The 15,628-nt window shown below is 37.5% G+C and overlaps 1 protein-coding gene across 1 annotated transcript in view; it reads right to left on the bottom strand.

Annotated features, from left to right (window-relative positions):
* Positions 1-6,502: 6,502 nt before the first annotated feature.
* AMTN (amelotin) overlaps positions 6,503-15,628 on the bottom strand; it is a 45,068-nt gene continuing 35,942 nt past the window's right edge. Inside the window, exons 8-9 of the mRNA XM_030314492.1 lie at positions 7,399-7,601; positions 6,503-6,703 (exon numbers count right to left, since the gene is read on the bottom strand). Coding sequence (XP_030170352.1) covers positions 6,503-6,703; positions 7,399-7,601 — 404 coding nt within the window. The remainder of the gene's footprint in view (positions 6,704-7,398; positions 7,602-15,628) is intronic.

Consider the following 15,628-nt stretch of genomic DNA (forward strand, 5'->3'; position numbering starts at 1 on the left):
CTGGTGCTTGATCAAGTCCTCTAATCTCTCTGAGCCCTAGTTCCTTCCTTTGTTATATAAGGATGATCATTTACCACCATAGGTTTGTTTTGAAGATTTGGTGAGATGATAAAGATACAGCGGCTGCCATATAGTGGGTGTTCAGTAAGTGGGTGATTTGTTCTTTGAGTGGAAGAAGCTACATGAAACACCACAGAGACACTGTGTGTGTGTGTGTGTGTGTGTGTGTGTGTGTGTGTGTGTGTTAAAAAAGAGGAGCAGTGGCAGTTAGGTGTATGAGTTCCAAAGAGGGTAGAGAAGGGACTTGATGGAAGGCATTTCGTCTGCATAGAAATTGATGCTGAATCCATGGGACTAAGCTTCCTAGTTGACTGTTAACCAGGAAAATGGGATGTGTGTGAATATGTCTTTTACAGTTTATGAGCATGATCATGATAGGCTAATGATGATGTTTTCATAGAATTCATATATTCTGCTTTTCTCTTAAGCTAAATACTTAACATACTATAAATGATGTTGCTTCTACCCTTTAAAAATGACCTTCACACTCAGTCCTGGATTACTGTCTTCCAGATGTTTGCATTAGTTTCTTTCTCCTCCACTTTCCTGCATACCCACATCAATTTATCTTCCTAAAATATTGGTTTCAGCATTTCACAGCTCTACGCAAAAACTTTTTAAGGACCCCTAAAGCTATAATGTAAATTTCACCCTCTATAACTAGACAGTCAAATTAACATGTCCATTCACCTTTCCAATTTCATCTCCCATTTTATGCAAGACTGTACATTGGGATAGTAATCATGATTGTTGTAATCAGTTGAAGTAAACATTTTGCATCTGGTCAACAGCTTTTTAAAAAAATCTTTTAATGTTTATTTTTGAGAGAGAAGAGAGAGACAGAATGAGAGCGGAGGGGGCGGGCAGAGAGAGAGGGAATCAGAATCAGAAGCAGGCTCCAGGCTCTGAGCTGTCAGCACAGCTGACATGCAGGGCTCAAACTCATGGACCGCGAGATCATGACCTGAGCCAAAGTCGGACCCTTAACCGACAGAGTCACCCAGGCGCCCCAAGTCAACAGCTTTTTATTTTTGATTTATGTTACTGGGAAAGTTAGCAAACATAATCCTAATACATCCTAATTAAAAGGAATTTAATTACAAAGAAATCTGTAAATTAGCCTGAGCATATCAATGTGTAGCAGTGATGATAGACATTAAGGAAGTACTACAGCTGATGGCTACTATGTCATGTTGATCAAGACCATACCTTTACCTAAAAAAAATGAGAGTAACAAGTTAAAAAAAATGCTGTGTCCGGAGTATAGCAAAAATAAAAAAGCTCAGAATGGCAGAAGATCTGAGATACATGAGGGGACATGTACAGAAAAACTTATAAAGAAAAAGCTAGATAAAGAAGATCCTGTGGAAAATGTCAGTACAGTAGCTGGAGCACAGCTTTTGAAAACCCTTCCACGACATTAATCATGTGATACTGGGTGAGCCACTCAACTTGAATATATACAGTATTTTTGTATAATTATTTAATCTGTGAAATGTGGCCTACCATAGGATGGCATTAATTTAATTTAATTTATTTAAGTTAAGCATATTAATGAATATTAAGTGCTCAGCACACTATTTGGTATGCAGAAAATATTCAGTGATCATGAGTTATTGTTCTTGTTGAAATAAAGAAATCTATGGTGCATATCTACTTCATATTGGACTATGGGCCTTGGCTGTGACTATTCTAGCCACCAAAGGCAGTTATGTTAGTTATAACAATGAACTAAAATATATCATTCTTATGATTTTAATTGCTAATGAGCATGTTGATTGCATGGGACAAAACATGGACTTTGATTTTTGCTTTGTTCTCACACATGGTCCCTTTCAACCTTCTACTCCAGCCAGACTTGTTTACTCAGTCTCTCCAGAATGTGCCATGGTTTGTCTCTTCTTGAGGCTTTTATTGAACCTTTCTCTCTGCCTAAACTCTTTTCTTATCTCTTCACAGCTTGTTTTCAAAGTTCCAGTCCATTTTTACCTCTTTGGTGACTCTTTCCCCCACCATTCCACTCCACTGTGATGTTCTCTTCTCTGACTCCAAATATTTGTCAGTCATTCGACAACCATTCATACACTACATTGTGGCAAATTGCTTGTTATAGATCTTCACGTTTTACTTTGCACATGATCTTTTAATTTTTTGGATAGATTATCATATTTTTTCAAACACATAAAATATTCTTGCAGGAACAGAAATCACTCATTCCACTAAGTTGTATCCTTTGACGTTATATTCACATTATAATTGGTAATATTTGGATAGTATTTACTGTGGGCAGGCATTATTTTAGTGTTCTACATATATTAATTTATTTAATCCTCCAAATGACTTTTTGAAGAAGATACTATTCTCCCCTTTTTATACAAAGAGAAAACTGATCTACAGAGAGGTGAACTAAATTACCCAAAATGACAGTTAGTGAGCGGTGGGACCAGAATTTAGACACAGGCATCTTGCTCTTATGAACCATGCCAGAATGAATGAGTCATTCAATAGTAGATGACACTGATCAATCAATCATTGCTAGATACAAAGGAGTATAATACAGTACACCTACTTGTCAGAAATTTATCAGCAAATAACTCAAGAGAAATACACAAAAATAGTTAATGAGACAGATAGCAAACCAACAATAATTTAATTAAAAAGCCTATATAATATCAAAAAGGATGGTCCCACATGGATTAACTGCTAAAATAATAATGCTATAGAACAGTGATTCTCAATTAGGGATGATTTTGCCCCAACATGGAACATGTCTGGGGGACAAGAGGCTACTTCTGGTGGTTACAGTTTGCTGGCAGGAAGAGGGGGTGGAATTTGTTAGTGGCATCTAGTGAGTAGAGACCAGAGATGCTGCTAAACATCCTAAAATGTACAGGAAAGCCCCTCACAAAAACAAGTATCCAGCTTGAGATGTCAATAGTTGTGAGGTTGGGAAACTGCTAATAGAAGAATGCTCTAAACTTTTTGAGGTTGGAGAAATCCTTTGAGGCTTTGGTGTCAGGTATGAGGAGGATAGGTTCATGCTGAGCCTTGAGGGAAGGTTATTTGTCAAAATGCCCAATCAGTAGCTGATGACTGAATCAATTGATAAGTATTAAGTTTTCCAGGGAAAGAATCTGATGGAGTGTCATGCATTAAGCTGGAATGGAAGAAGAGTGGAGAGTATGGTCATGTGAAGGAAGGCCAAGTTTTAAAGTTGATTTTGTATGTTGGCATAATAAAAGGAATAATAAAATTTTCATAGATCTTACACTAATGTCTACTGTATATAATATTAATAGGTTATTTTATTGACCACTTAACATGTACCACATGCTGTGCTTTACTTTTTCTTAGTTCATCTTCACGATGCACTTCATTTTATCCTGAGATAAATACTGTGATGACTGGGATTTAGAAAGGATAGAATGTCCTTCGGGAGTCAATCTCCAAAGACCATATTCTTGACTGCTAGGCCACCGCATTGACTGTTATTATTTAGGGTTTTATAGAGCCCATTATCATGTTGGTTTGGGATAATGTTTATATCTGATTTTTTTAATTTAATTTTTTATTTTTTAAAATTTACATACAAATTAGTTAGCATATAGTGCAACAATGATTTCAGGAGTAGATTGCTTAGTGCTCATGACCCATTTAGCTCATATCCCTTCCCACAACCCCTCTCATAACTCTCAGTTTGTTCTCCATATTTATGAGTCTCTTCTGTTTTGTCCCCCTCCCTGTGTTTATATGATTTTTGTTTCCCTTCCCTTATGTTCATCTGTTTTGTCTCTTAAAATCCTCATATAAGTGAAGTCATATGATTTTTGTCTTTCTCTGACTGACTAATTTCACTTAGCATAATATCCTCCAGTTCCATCCATGTAGTTGCAAATGGCAAGATTTCATTCTTTTTGATTGCCACGTAATACTCCATTGTGTGTGTATATATGTGTATATATATATATATATATATATATATATATATGCCACATCTTCTTTATCCATTCATCCATCGATGGACATTTGGGCTCTTTCCATACTTTGGCTATTGTTGATGGTGCTGCTATAAACGTTGGGGTGCATGTGTCCCTTCAAAAGAGCACACCTGTATCCCTTGGATAAATGCCTAGTAGTGCAATTGCTGGGTCGTAGGGTAGTTCTATTTTTAGTTTTTTGAGGAACCTCCATACTGTTTTCCAGAGTGGCTGCACCAGCTTGCATTCCCAGGTCTGATTTTTAATCTTACAAAATATGGAAAATAAATTTTTGTGAAATCTATTAATACTTGTTACCATATAGTCTTATAGCATTGGAATCAAATTTGAATTATTTTCCCTCTAATAATATAGTGAAAGTTATTTTGAAAACTGCAGACAATATCAGAAATTAGTATTTTTATTGGCTTCTATTTGTTTCATAATCAAGAGCAATAACCAGAAAAATAACATGGTGATGGTAATAATTATATGAATATAAAAGAAAGACATATTAGATAGGATTTTACTACCTTATCAAATGATTTCATTTTTTTCTCTGACAGTACTTACACATGTTAGATTCTGATGATAGTGTAGGTATAATTTTATATTAGGCTTTAGGCTCTATGAATATTAATTAGCTACAGGGATAAATCTTATATTTTAAATTATGTGAGTAATAGCTCCTCAGACTGATGCTCAAGACTCCTTTTTATTTTTTTAATTTTTTTCCATGTAAACTTCATGCCTAGCACAGAACCCAGACATGAATTCATAACCCTGAGATCAATACCTGAGCTGAGATCAAGAGTCAGATGCTTAACCTACTAAGCCACCCAGGTGTCTCAAGACTCTTATTTTTTTTTTTTTAAGATTTTTAAAAAATGTTTATTTTTGAGAGACAGAGAGGGAGAGCGAGTAAGTATGAGCAGGGGAGGGGCAGAGAGAGGGAGACACAGAATCTGAAGCAGGCTCCAGGCTCTGAGCTGTCAGCACAGAGCCCCGTGTGGGGCTTGAACTCATGAACCACAAGATCATGACCTGAGCTGAAGTCACACGCTTAACTGACTGAGCCACCCAGGTGCTCCAAGACTCTAATTTTTTGATCTTTGATTGTTTCTAATTTTTCACCATAGATATTTTGGTTAGTAAATATTTAAAAAAACTATATTTTGGATTATTTTCTTAGTATAATTTACCATGAATATGATTCCTTGTTCAAAGCATGCATAATTGTATGACTTTTTTTAAATTTTATTTTTAATGTTTATTTTTGAGAGAGAGAGAGAGAGAGAGAGAGACAGCATGAGTAGGGGAGGCACAGAGAGAGGGAGACACAGAATCCGAAGCAGTCTCCAGGCTCTGAGCTGTCAACACAGAGCCTGATGCGGGGCTTGAAACCACAGAGATGTGAGATCATGACCTGAGCCGAAGTCTGCCGCTTAACTGACTGAGCCACCCAGGCACCCCTTGACTCTTGATAAGTATTGCTGAATTATCTAAGTTGATATGTTACCAGCAACGTATGTATAGCAATTCACTTGTCAGAATTTGTTCACCTAATTAATATTTTCCCATCATTTAATAGGTGTAATACAGTGTTTTGTGGTGGGTTTTGTTGTTGTTTTTGCTTTATATTTTTATTGATTGAAGTATAATTGACATGAGACATTATATTAGTTTCAGGTGTACAATGTAATGATTTGACATTTGCATATATTGCAAATGATCACCATGAGAAATTTAGTTAATATCTGTCACCATAGTTACATTTTTTTCTTGTGATGATAACTTGGTGCTTTCTTTTTTTTAACAAAGAAGCTGAATGTTTTATTATTAAACTATTTATCTTCCTGCAAGACTGTTGCTTCACCATATAAAAATAGCACCAGCAAGCACAGTATATTGCACAGTCAAGATAGTATCATTCTTTATCTGATACTATACAACTAACAAACCTTTCTCCACTGCCAGTTACTTCCAATGGACTGGTCATTTAAGTATTTTGACCCTAATCCAAGGTTTGATGTAAGCAAGTTATAATATTCCCTAAGGCTTAAAAGTCATCCTTGAATTACAAAATTTTTATTCTTTTTATTTTTTGAATTACATAATTTTTATAACTAGTTTTTGACCACAGGCAATTTCAGGATTCTGAATATTGTAACTGGAGCCTAGCCTAAAAATCATAGGGTGTTGCAAAAAAGATGCATATTGTGTTTATCTGCAATCATAAGTTAAGGGGTGTTTCCTTTCATTAGCATTGTTGCAAGTAGTTTCTTTTTCCACTGGTACTGCTAAAAATTGCTATTTTAAATCCTCTATGCACCACTGATTTAAAACAACTATGCTAGATTAAGTTGTTTGATACTAGTTTATTTAGGGGTTCCATTTTCACTACTCAATAGATTTTACATGTGTCTCACCAGTTCTGAAGGATTACTGAGTGTTATCTTGATCAGTCAGACATCTTGATAGCAAAATTTGTTGACAAGTGCTGGATTTTCCTCAAGAGCTTCATTAATTTCAGTTACTTCTCCTGATGGAGGAGAATAGAGTTCACTAGCAGCTTTCACACATTCCAATGCACCACACTCATCTTGTTCGTTCAGTGTGGTCCCAGCTTCAGGCAGGCTACAGTAAACAACCTCTCCCAAAGCTTCCTGTGCAAAATTGCTGATTCCCACTGTTCTGATACCATTTTTCTGTTGTTATCCATTCATGTCTGTCTGTCAATTTACGCGGGGAGAGCAGAGCTTGCAGCGTCCTCAGGAAGCGCAGACCCTCAGCCCCCAGGGCCAGGGCAAGAAGGGGTGTGGTGGTGCGGAGGCTGCGCCCTGGAGGCAGGCTTGGGCCTGCACGCCCAGCACCGCTCCCCCGGTTTGTAGAGGTGTTTTAATTTACATTTCTTTGATCACTATCAACTTTAAATATTTTCCTCACCTATTTATTTACCACCATATTTCCACTTTTTGTATTCATGTTTTTGCTTATTAGCCACAGGAAATTGATGTTCTTATTAACTTGTATTTCTATATATCAAGAAACATTTATTTCTTTAATTATTTTTTAAATTTTGTAACAATTTATCGTCAAATTGGCTTCCATACAACACCCAGTGCAAGGAGCATTTATTATGCAACACTTTATATAGCATACAGATTAATTTCTTGCCATGTTTGATGTAAATTCTTTTGATAGACATTAAAAAATATGTAAGTTAAGATGTCTTTCATATAAAGGCTTTATATTTCACAGTGATTTCTTGCTGTTATACTTTGTATACACGTAGAATCACGCTGAGCTCATTTTCTATCCCTTTTGCCTTCTCTGCATGGTGGATTCCAAAGTCACATACCTGGACTGACTGTGAATAAATTTGCATTGATCCTTTGCAAACATGGGAGTTTATAGCAGAAGTATGTGCAACAGATACAGCAGTTCTTGGCAGCTTGCCAAGTAACACCTGCTTGCTTTGTATATGAAAATGATGATTCATTTGTTTCTCTTCTGGATTATTACCTGCCAGGTGGTAGCCATTATAAACCCACTTCACAAGGACTTTTGGAAGAATGGGAGAGTTGACCACAAGTCAATACAGAATGACTTCAGGTCTTCACACATTGACCTTATGTAATGACATCAGAGTCAGTTTTACTGTAGAAATGGCAATTTTTCCCCCTGCTCAGAAGAAGTCTCTGATGTATATAATTAGAAAGCAAGTCAGGAAACATATCCCGTGCTAGTCAGTTGCTCAGTTTGTTGAAGAAGATTTATTAAAGGCTTACTGCAAACAGAATATCATATTAAATTTAATGACAATAAAGAGATACCCAAGCTCCTGTTCCTCAAAAATGTCATAGTCTAGTTAAAGACACCATACTTGACACTGATACATGAATTAGCCTTATTATGAAAAGGCTTATCATGTAAAAGAAGATAAGGTACAGAGTGCTTAATTGCTAACAACGTGGGCTCTGGGGTCAGCATGGTCAGGCTGGGATAGAGATTCGTAATTCTCTAGCTGTGTGTCTTGGGCAATTCCAATAAAGGAATCTACATAGGAGTAAATGAACAGTGTCTGGTACATTGCAAGCATGCAAATAATGCAAATTATTGATGTAGCATAAATGTTAAAGGGATGTCATATAAGGAGGTTATTAGAATGGGAGAGAATTATAGAAGCAGTCTTGCAGAAAGTGAGTTTTAAAACTAGGATTGCAGGTGTACCTGGGTGGCTCAGTCTGTAAAGCGTCTGACTCTGGGTTTCAGCTCAGGTCATGATCTCACAGTTCATGTGTTGGGGGCTCTGCACTGACGGTGGGGAGCCTGCTTGGGCTTCTCTGTCTTCTTCTCTCTCTGCCCCTCCCCCCCTCAAAAATAAATAAACATTAAAAAACCTCTAAGATTGCAGATAAAGAATACAGACTGACAGTAATAAGGTGAAAGACCTTTCCATATTGAAGGAATGACCAGTGAAAAGAAATGAACTGGTTGCATTGAAGGTGAGAGACAAGCAGATTGGCAGAAGTTAAGTGATACTTGGGAATCTAGTGAAAAATGTATCCAATTGATAGGATGTGATATGATCATGATGCCAAACATACTGAACCTTGGTTTTTCCTTTAAGAAAATGAATAAGGTAATAACTGCCTAGGAGAACAGTGAGGCAAATTAGCTCCTTTTCTTTTCTTTTTCTTTTTTCTTTCTTTCTTTCTTTTTTTTTTGTTTGCATATAAGTTACTTGTAGCCAAAGGCTGATACCATGAAAATGAAAACTTTTATCCTACCTTTTGAATCTTTTTTGTTCTCGAAGGTATAAAAATCCTATACTTGGATACATACGTTAAAAAACTAATGTATATGAGAAGAATAGATTGTATTTATTAAGTCTTTTCTATGTTCAAGGCCCTGGACGTTTATTTCGTTTTTACTTATAACAACTCCATAAGGCAGATACTATTATTGTCAACATTTTATAGATGAAGAAACTGAGTTCAGTGGGATTGAGTAATTTGCCCAAAGTCACACAGCTAGTAAGTGGCAATCTGGATTTAATGCTGATCTGTCTGAAGCTGGAGCCAAATTGTACCAAACATTTAACATTTCTCAATGAAAAGGAGCTGAACATAAAAAATGAATTATTATTAACTGGATGTTTGAATTTCATTGCAGCGTAAATGAGAGGTTGAAATTGCTCATGCATTCAACAATTGAGCATCTAATGTGTACCAGGCACTGTTCTAGGCACTGAGGTACCAAAGTGACCAAATCTGACAAAACCCCCTCATGGAGCTCACCTACTAGTGGGGGAGAGAGTCAGTAAACAAGGTGGATAGGTAACATGTGTAGTCTGGTAAGTGCCAAGGAGAAAGAATTAAGCAGGAAAGGGGCATAGAAATTGTTAGGAGTGTGTGTTGAAACTTTAGGTAGGGTGGCCATGGAAGGACTCATTGTGAAGAGACCACATGAGAAAGAAATGAGGGAGAAGTCCATTCTAGGCAGAGGAACAGCCTGTGCACAGACAGAATGTTCCAGATGTGTGTAAAGATTGGTGAATGAACCCAGTGAGGGCTGAATGACAGAGTTGTGAGAGATGAAATCAGGTAGGATCTCATAGGTCACGGTCAGGGCTTTGGCTTTTACTCCAAGTGAAGTAGGAAACCAGGGAGAGGTTTTGAGCAGAGGAGGGACGTGATCTGATCTTGTAATGGGACAATTCTGGCCAGGTTCAAGAGACTGAAAGGGGCCAAAGGCAGGAGCACAGAGACAAGTTAGGAGAGACTGCAGTAATCCAGGCAAGAGATGGTGGTGTCTTGGATCATAATAGTAGCAGTGAAAGCGGTGAAATATGGCTAGACTCTGGATATTTTTCGAGGTAAACCTTATAGAATTTACAGAGTAGATGTAGGATGTGAGAGAATTAAAGGGATCAAGCAAAGGGTAGCATAATATTTATCCAGTGGATTTATACCTCACTAGTTCAAGTGTCATTTATCTTTATTTATTTCTTAAAAACTTTTTTTTAGCGTTTATTTAATTTTGAGAGAGTGTGAGCAGGGGAGGGGCAGAGAGAGAGGGAGACACAGAATCTGAAGCAGACTCCAGGCTCTGAGCAGTCAGTGCAAGGCCCGATGTGGGGCTCCAACTCATGAGCCGTGATATCATGACCCGAGCTGAAGTCAGACGCTTAATCGCTTAACTGACTTAGCCACCCAGGCACCCTAAGTGTCATTATCTTTAAATGCAGCTATTTATAGCATATTCAAGAACTCAGAAATAAGCAAAAAATTCTTCAAAGCCACCCAGACAGCACATAGTGCTAAAGCTCATGTCCTTCCAAGAGATATTTTTAGTTCCTTTTTATTCTAATTTGAGTTACAGTTCAAATAAACATCATCATTTTATCATTTTTAGATCATAAGAAATTCAGAAGGAATGGAGAGATTATTTCCAGTTTTAGAAACCCTTATAGTGACCAGAAATAATAGCTGAGACCAAGAACAAAGATAAAATACAAACAAAGCCAAAACATAAAAAACGTAGCCTGAGGACACAGAATCTAATGTTTCATAATGCTTGAGAAGCCGCTGTTAAAATAGGAATGCACATTTGTAATGGTCATTGTACCGTTATAATTAGGTCAGGTAATGTTTTTATCTTTTCATCTAGAGAGGTCAAATTACAGATGTTTTGCCTCTAAAATAATGGAATGTGTTGGGGTTCTTTATCCTTATCACTTTCAAGGGCACGCACAGCAGTATTCTGGTAGATAAAAAGAGCTCTGGGTTTGAATTATGATCTCCTTTCCTTCCCTGCAGAGCTGGCTTAACAAACCAGAAGAAAATGATGAGGCCTTTTTTTACTCCCCCTTCCTTTAAAATTGGAACCTAGAGCAAGCATGTCGGCAAATTCCCTGTTTTCTTTGTTCTGAGTCCCTTACTGATACATTCTATTTTTTATTTTATTTTATTTTATTTTATTTTATTTTATTTTATTTTATTTCATTTATTTCATTTCATTTATTTTATTTTATTTTTATTTTTTTATTTTTTTAATTTGTTTTAGAGAGGAGAGTGAACACAAGCAGAGGAGAGGGCAGAAGGAGAGAGAGGGAGAGAGAGAACCTGAAGCAGGCTCCATGCTCGGCTCAGAGCCCGACGTTGGGCTTGATCTCATGACTCTGGGATCATGACCTGAGCCAAAATCAAGACCTGGGTGCTCAACTGAGTCACCCAGGTGTACTATCTTATTAGCTCATTCTAAAGGCTCACACGTGCCCCGGAGACTCCTAAGACCAAATTCTTTCAAATCTTTCAGTTTTAGGTCAATAACTATAGACTAATAAGCCACAAAAATTTCTAGCTCAAAAGCCTATCCACACTGCTTTGAATTTGAAAGGTGGAACTTTGCCCCTTCTTCACATTTCTCCATTTTCCAAAACTCATTTCTCAATTAGTTGAGGTGAGTAGAGCAGGAAGTGGATCCACCTGAAAATTCACTTGTGTGGAGGAGCTCATTCTCTGATAAGCCCAAGGAATGGAGCATTATGGGTTATATAATGGATATGAAGACTTATGGCGCACACAACTACTTATTTCAGATTTAATTTTAATTTGGGTTACAGAGAAGTAAATTTCTGAGAAGTGATTTCAACTGTTTCTAGGCAGATGTGGATTACAGCAGGAATTGAGGAATCTTACTGTGACACTGAGACACTGTGTTTCACAGGGTGTATGAGAATGTTGGGTCACATAATTAAAATTTTTTCAAAAGTTTCCTGACCATAGGAGTCTTCATAGGGATGAAGAGTTTGGAGAATTTTACTGAGTTTTAGATGGATCAAGGTAATGTTTGGTTGATGTTGGCCTCTAAACCGACTGATCTGCAAGTGTAAGAACGACTTTTTCCAGAAAGCAGCTAGGATTTCTTATTTAGACAAGACAAAGATCCTGTTGCTCTCCTTCTGTTGTCTCAGCATTTCTGGCTGAAACACAGAAGTGCAAAGAGATACATAACTGCAGGCAAAAATAATAGAGGAAGTACACATGATGAATCACAGGTTATTTGCTCCTCTAACCAGCAGGATGTATTTATCCTTGACTGGTTGTGCTGTGCTTTCCAGGATGTAATAAAATCTAGCACAGAATGAGGGGGGCAGGGGACAACTATCTATTAGATTCTACTTTTACTCTATGCCTTGTACTTTTCCATATTACTATATTTATTCTTTGCAAGAACCCCAGAAGGCAGGTATTGTTATGATCCCTGTTGTTTGGATATAGAAATAAGCATCAAGGAGCTCATGGCCATGCAGGTAAACTGTAGAATCGAATTTCCAGTTTAGTCTGGGTCCAAAACCCACAGCTCTCCCACTGTAGACATGTAGCTTGACTTAATAGGGTTTGCTTCAATATTTGTTAAAAAAATGACTTTTTGAATAAATGAACTAATATCCAGCCACTCTGGCCACTGCAGACAGATCTGTCTGAGATGAAGGGAAAGGATAGAGCTGCATTTACTCAAGGCATAGGGCAAAGATCCTTCGTCCTCAGTATTGTGTCTAAGTACATTCGAGTCACCTCTCCTTGTATCTTCTCATATCTATGTGAAACCAGATTGATCCTTCCATCCCCCTAGGAGAAGATGGGGTGGAAACAAGAAAGTAACATTTTATTAAATGTCTGCTAAACGATAGACAATGGACAGACACTTTTCTATGTTATTTCATGTAATACTCATATCAGCTTTATAAAGTAAGCATTATTGTCACCACCTTTAGAAATGATAACACAGGCTCGGAAAGGCTAAGGAACTTTCCAAAGATACATATCTGAAAAGCATGTCAGAATTTGAATCCAGGTCAGTCTGATTCCCAAATTCACACATGCTATTATCACACTGCTCCTCCACAGGAAATTAGGCCTAATGGGTTATATTAATACAACATTAGTTACTTTGACATTTTAATGTGCTTTGGATGTTGATTCATAATATTAATTCACAATATTAATTCATAGTAGTTGTTAAAACATAAGGAAGCCTAGACCCTTGCCTTAATTACTTTGATTTTGGTAATGGGTTCCTCTACAATTTTTTGAGAAAACAGAACAAAACAAGACAGTTTCTACTGCACTAAAGTGTGGAGTTGTAAGTATTGGTGTAAGTGTTCTGCACATGTGTGTGTTGTGTTGCCAAACTGCTTTTTTCAGTATGGTCTTCTCACTCATTTCTTAGCTGAACTTCATTATTTTTCCAATCCTTCAAGGCAACAAAACTTACTGATTTGTTTTGGAAGGGCTGGTTAGACTGGCAGTCTCTGATTAAAGACTCAGAGAAAATCACATTATGTTCAATCTACATTTATGTCTGATAGGCAATTTCTGAAGGTGTCTCTGGGGGTAATTACCCAGGGAAAATATAGGCTAGAAAAACCAAGAAATGGGTAGGCCATCTTTCCCCAAAAACCAAAGAAATGAGCATTAACAGAAAGTAAACCAGTAGAGTCAGCGTACCTTAAATTTTAGGGTTCTTGTGATTTAATTAAAACTGGCACTGTGTTTTAAAGAGCATGACCTAAAAATATTTGTTAGATAAATATATATTAAGGAATTAGAAAATGTAAAGTTGCCACGTGGTTTCATTTCTCCAGATGATGTCTGTGGAAGTTGACTGTTGATAATGATTATAAATGATATAAACCAATAATAATGAATATTAATGGGCTCTTGAGATGTGCTAGGTGGACATGCATTGTTGGAAGTTCTAGCAAATAGCATCTATCCTTCCAAATGATAACTGTGACCAAAACTGGGGTGCAACAGAGCAAGCATCTCCTTATCATCTATACCTGGCTGTCTTCCCTAGTGTATGTTACCTGCCTTGCTTGGGTAGGCCTTGTGGCCTTTGATGCCTGCTCTAACTCTTAAGAGCATTTCACTGTAGTGTGTTGGATAAGTGGCTGAATTGTCTTTCTGCTCTGTCCCAGAGCTTACTACAGTGTATAGTCTGTGGCTCTCACTGTCATAAACCATAAGAACGAAATATGCTTCTTAATCAATGAAAGCAAAAGAGGAACAGATGCATTTTCAGGGCTCATGGAGATGGGATGTCATCCTGTACCTTGTAATTGCGCTGGCATCTGCTGGCAGCTTCAGGACTTTTAGGGCACTCTAGCGCTCTCTTTTAGTGGCAGTCACCTGTAGGGAGACACAGCTATTGCCTGTGCTGCGCTGAATGATTCAGCTGTTACTAACTGCGTCTCCTAAGTGTCCAGGGTAGATTTCCTGGGAGGACCTGATTCAACTAGTCATCTCTGCATATAGGAGGTCTTCATTGGGCAGAGCTTTTGACTCAAGTCACTTTCATAGACTCTGGCCAGAAAAAAGAACCCACCCCTAGTCCAATAAGTGGTGTCCAGGGAAGGAAGCAAGGTGAAAGGAGTAAAGCATGATTAAGGAAGACTTTGGAAGGGGATATAGGCCTGGCAGGCATTTTGAAGCTCCCAGAAGGGGTTATTACTGTCAGAATAAACTTGTTCAGACATTTAGGATTATTTTTAACACTACAAAATTTAGTCCCACCAAAACTCTACAAAATACAATTCCTCTCATATTCAAATGAGGAGAAAAGCTTTCCAACCTGGCGATGGGCTTTATCCTTTTCTTTACCTCTCTTTTCTTTCAGATTTCTTTCAAAGAATTCCCTTGTAGAGAAAACTCCTGCTGAGGAAAGGATTGAAAACTAGACATGATATCTTGACAAAATGGTACTGTGAATCTGAAGATAAAATTCTGGGAAGCTCCATTCTAGGATTTCCTTTATGGCAGTCACCTTAATTGCATTCATTCTCATTCAGTTGTTTCCACATAATCTACAGTTAGTTACACCAGAATCCGTTCCATGGATTCAATTAAAGCATCATTTGGTCATTCACAAACGCTCACTGGATGGTTGCTGTGAACTAGTCAGTGTGTTCTGATGCTGAGATTATGAAGGTGGCTAATCACAGTCCCTTTCTGCAAGGAGCTAACGGTTTGTGAGAGAGTCAAACATAAAGAACTAATTTGGTTTTATAAGTGTTATAGCAGAGGGATATGCCAAGAGCTATGCTACCATGTACAGTTTAGAAGTTGGTTTATTTATTCTACCAGAATTTATTGAGTTCCAACTCTGTGCTAAATATAGTGCTAGGGGGGTGTAGGGCATGACAAATAATTTTGCCTTCTAGAAGCTAAGAGTCTAGTTGGAGAGAATAATGCACACATGTACACACACCAATGATCAGCAGTGGTGGTTCAAGACAGTGTGAGATTAAAATCCAACTATTTATAGTAAATAGAGCCATAGTATTTCAGAGAAGAGATCTTCACAGGCAAGAGAAGTTTCAAAACCGAATTTCAAATCCCCTTGAATGAGACCTGAAGGGCAGATGGGATCACAGGACAGAGAAGAGGGATAGGTGTCTAATAAGGGTCGGCAGTGGTGACCAGTGTAAACCTGTTGTTCTTTTCAGACCTGAAGCCCTCTTCTTATAACAAATATTTCCTTTTCTGAAATTAAATTCATTCCATAATGTACATGCACAA

Source organism: Lynx canadensis, chromosome B1 (assembly GCF_007474595.2).
Source record: "Lynx canadensis isolate LIC74 chromosome B1, mLynCan4.pri.v2, whole genome shotgun sequence".
Classification (NCBI taxonomy): domain Eukaryota; kingdom Metazoa; phylum Chordata; class Mammalia; order Carnivora; family Felidae; genus Lynx; species Lynx canadensis.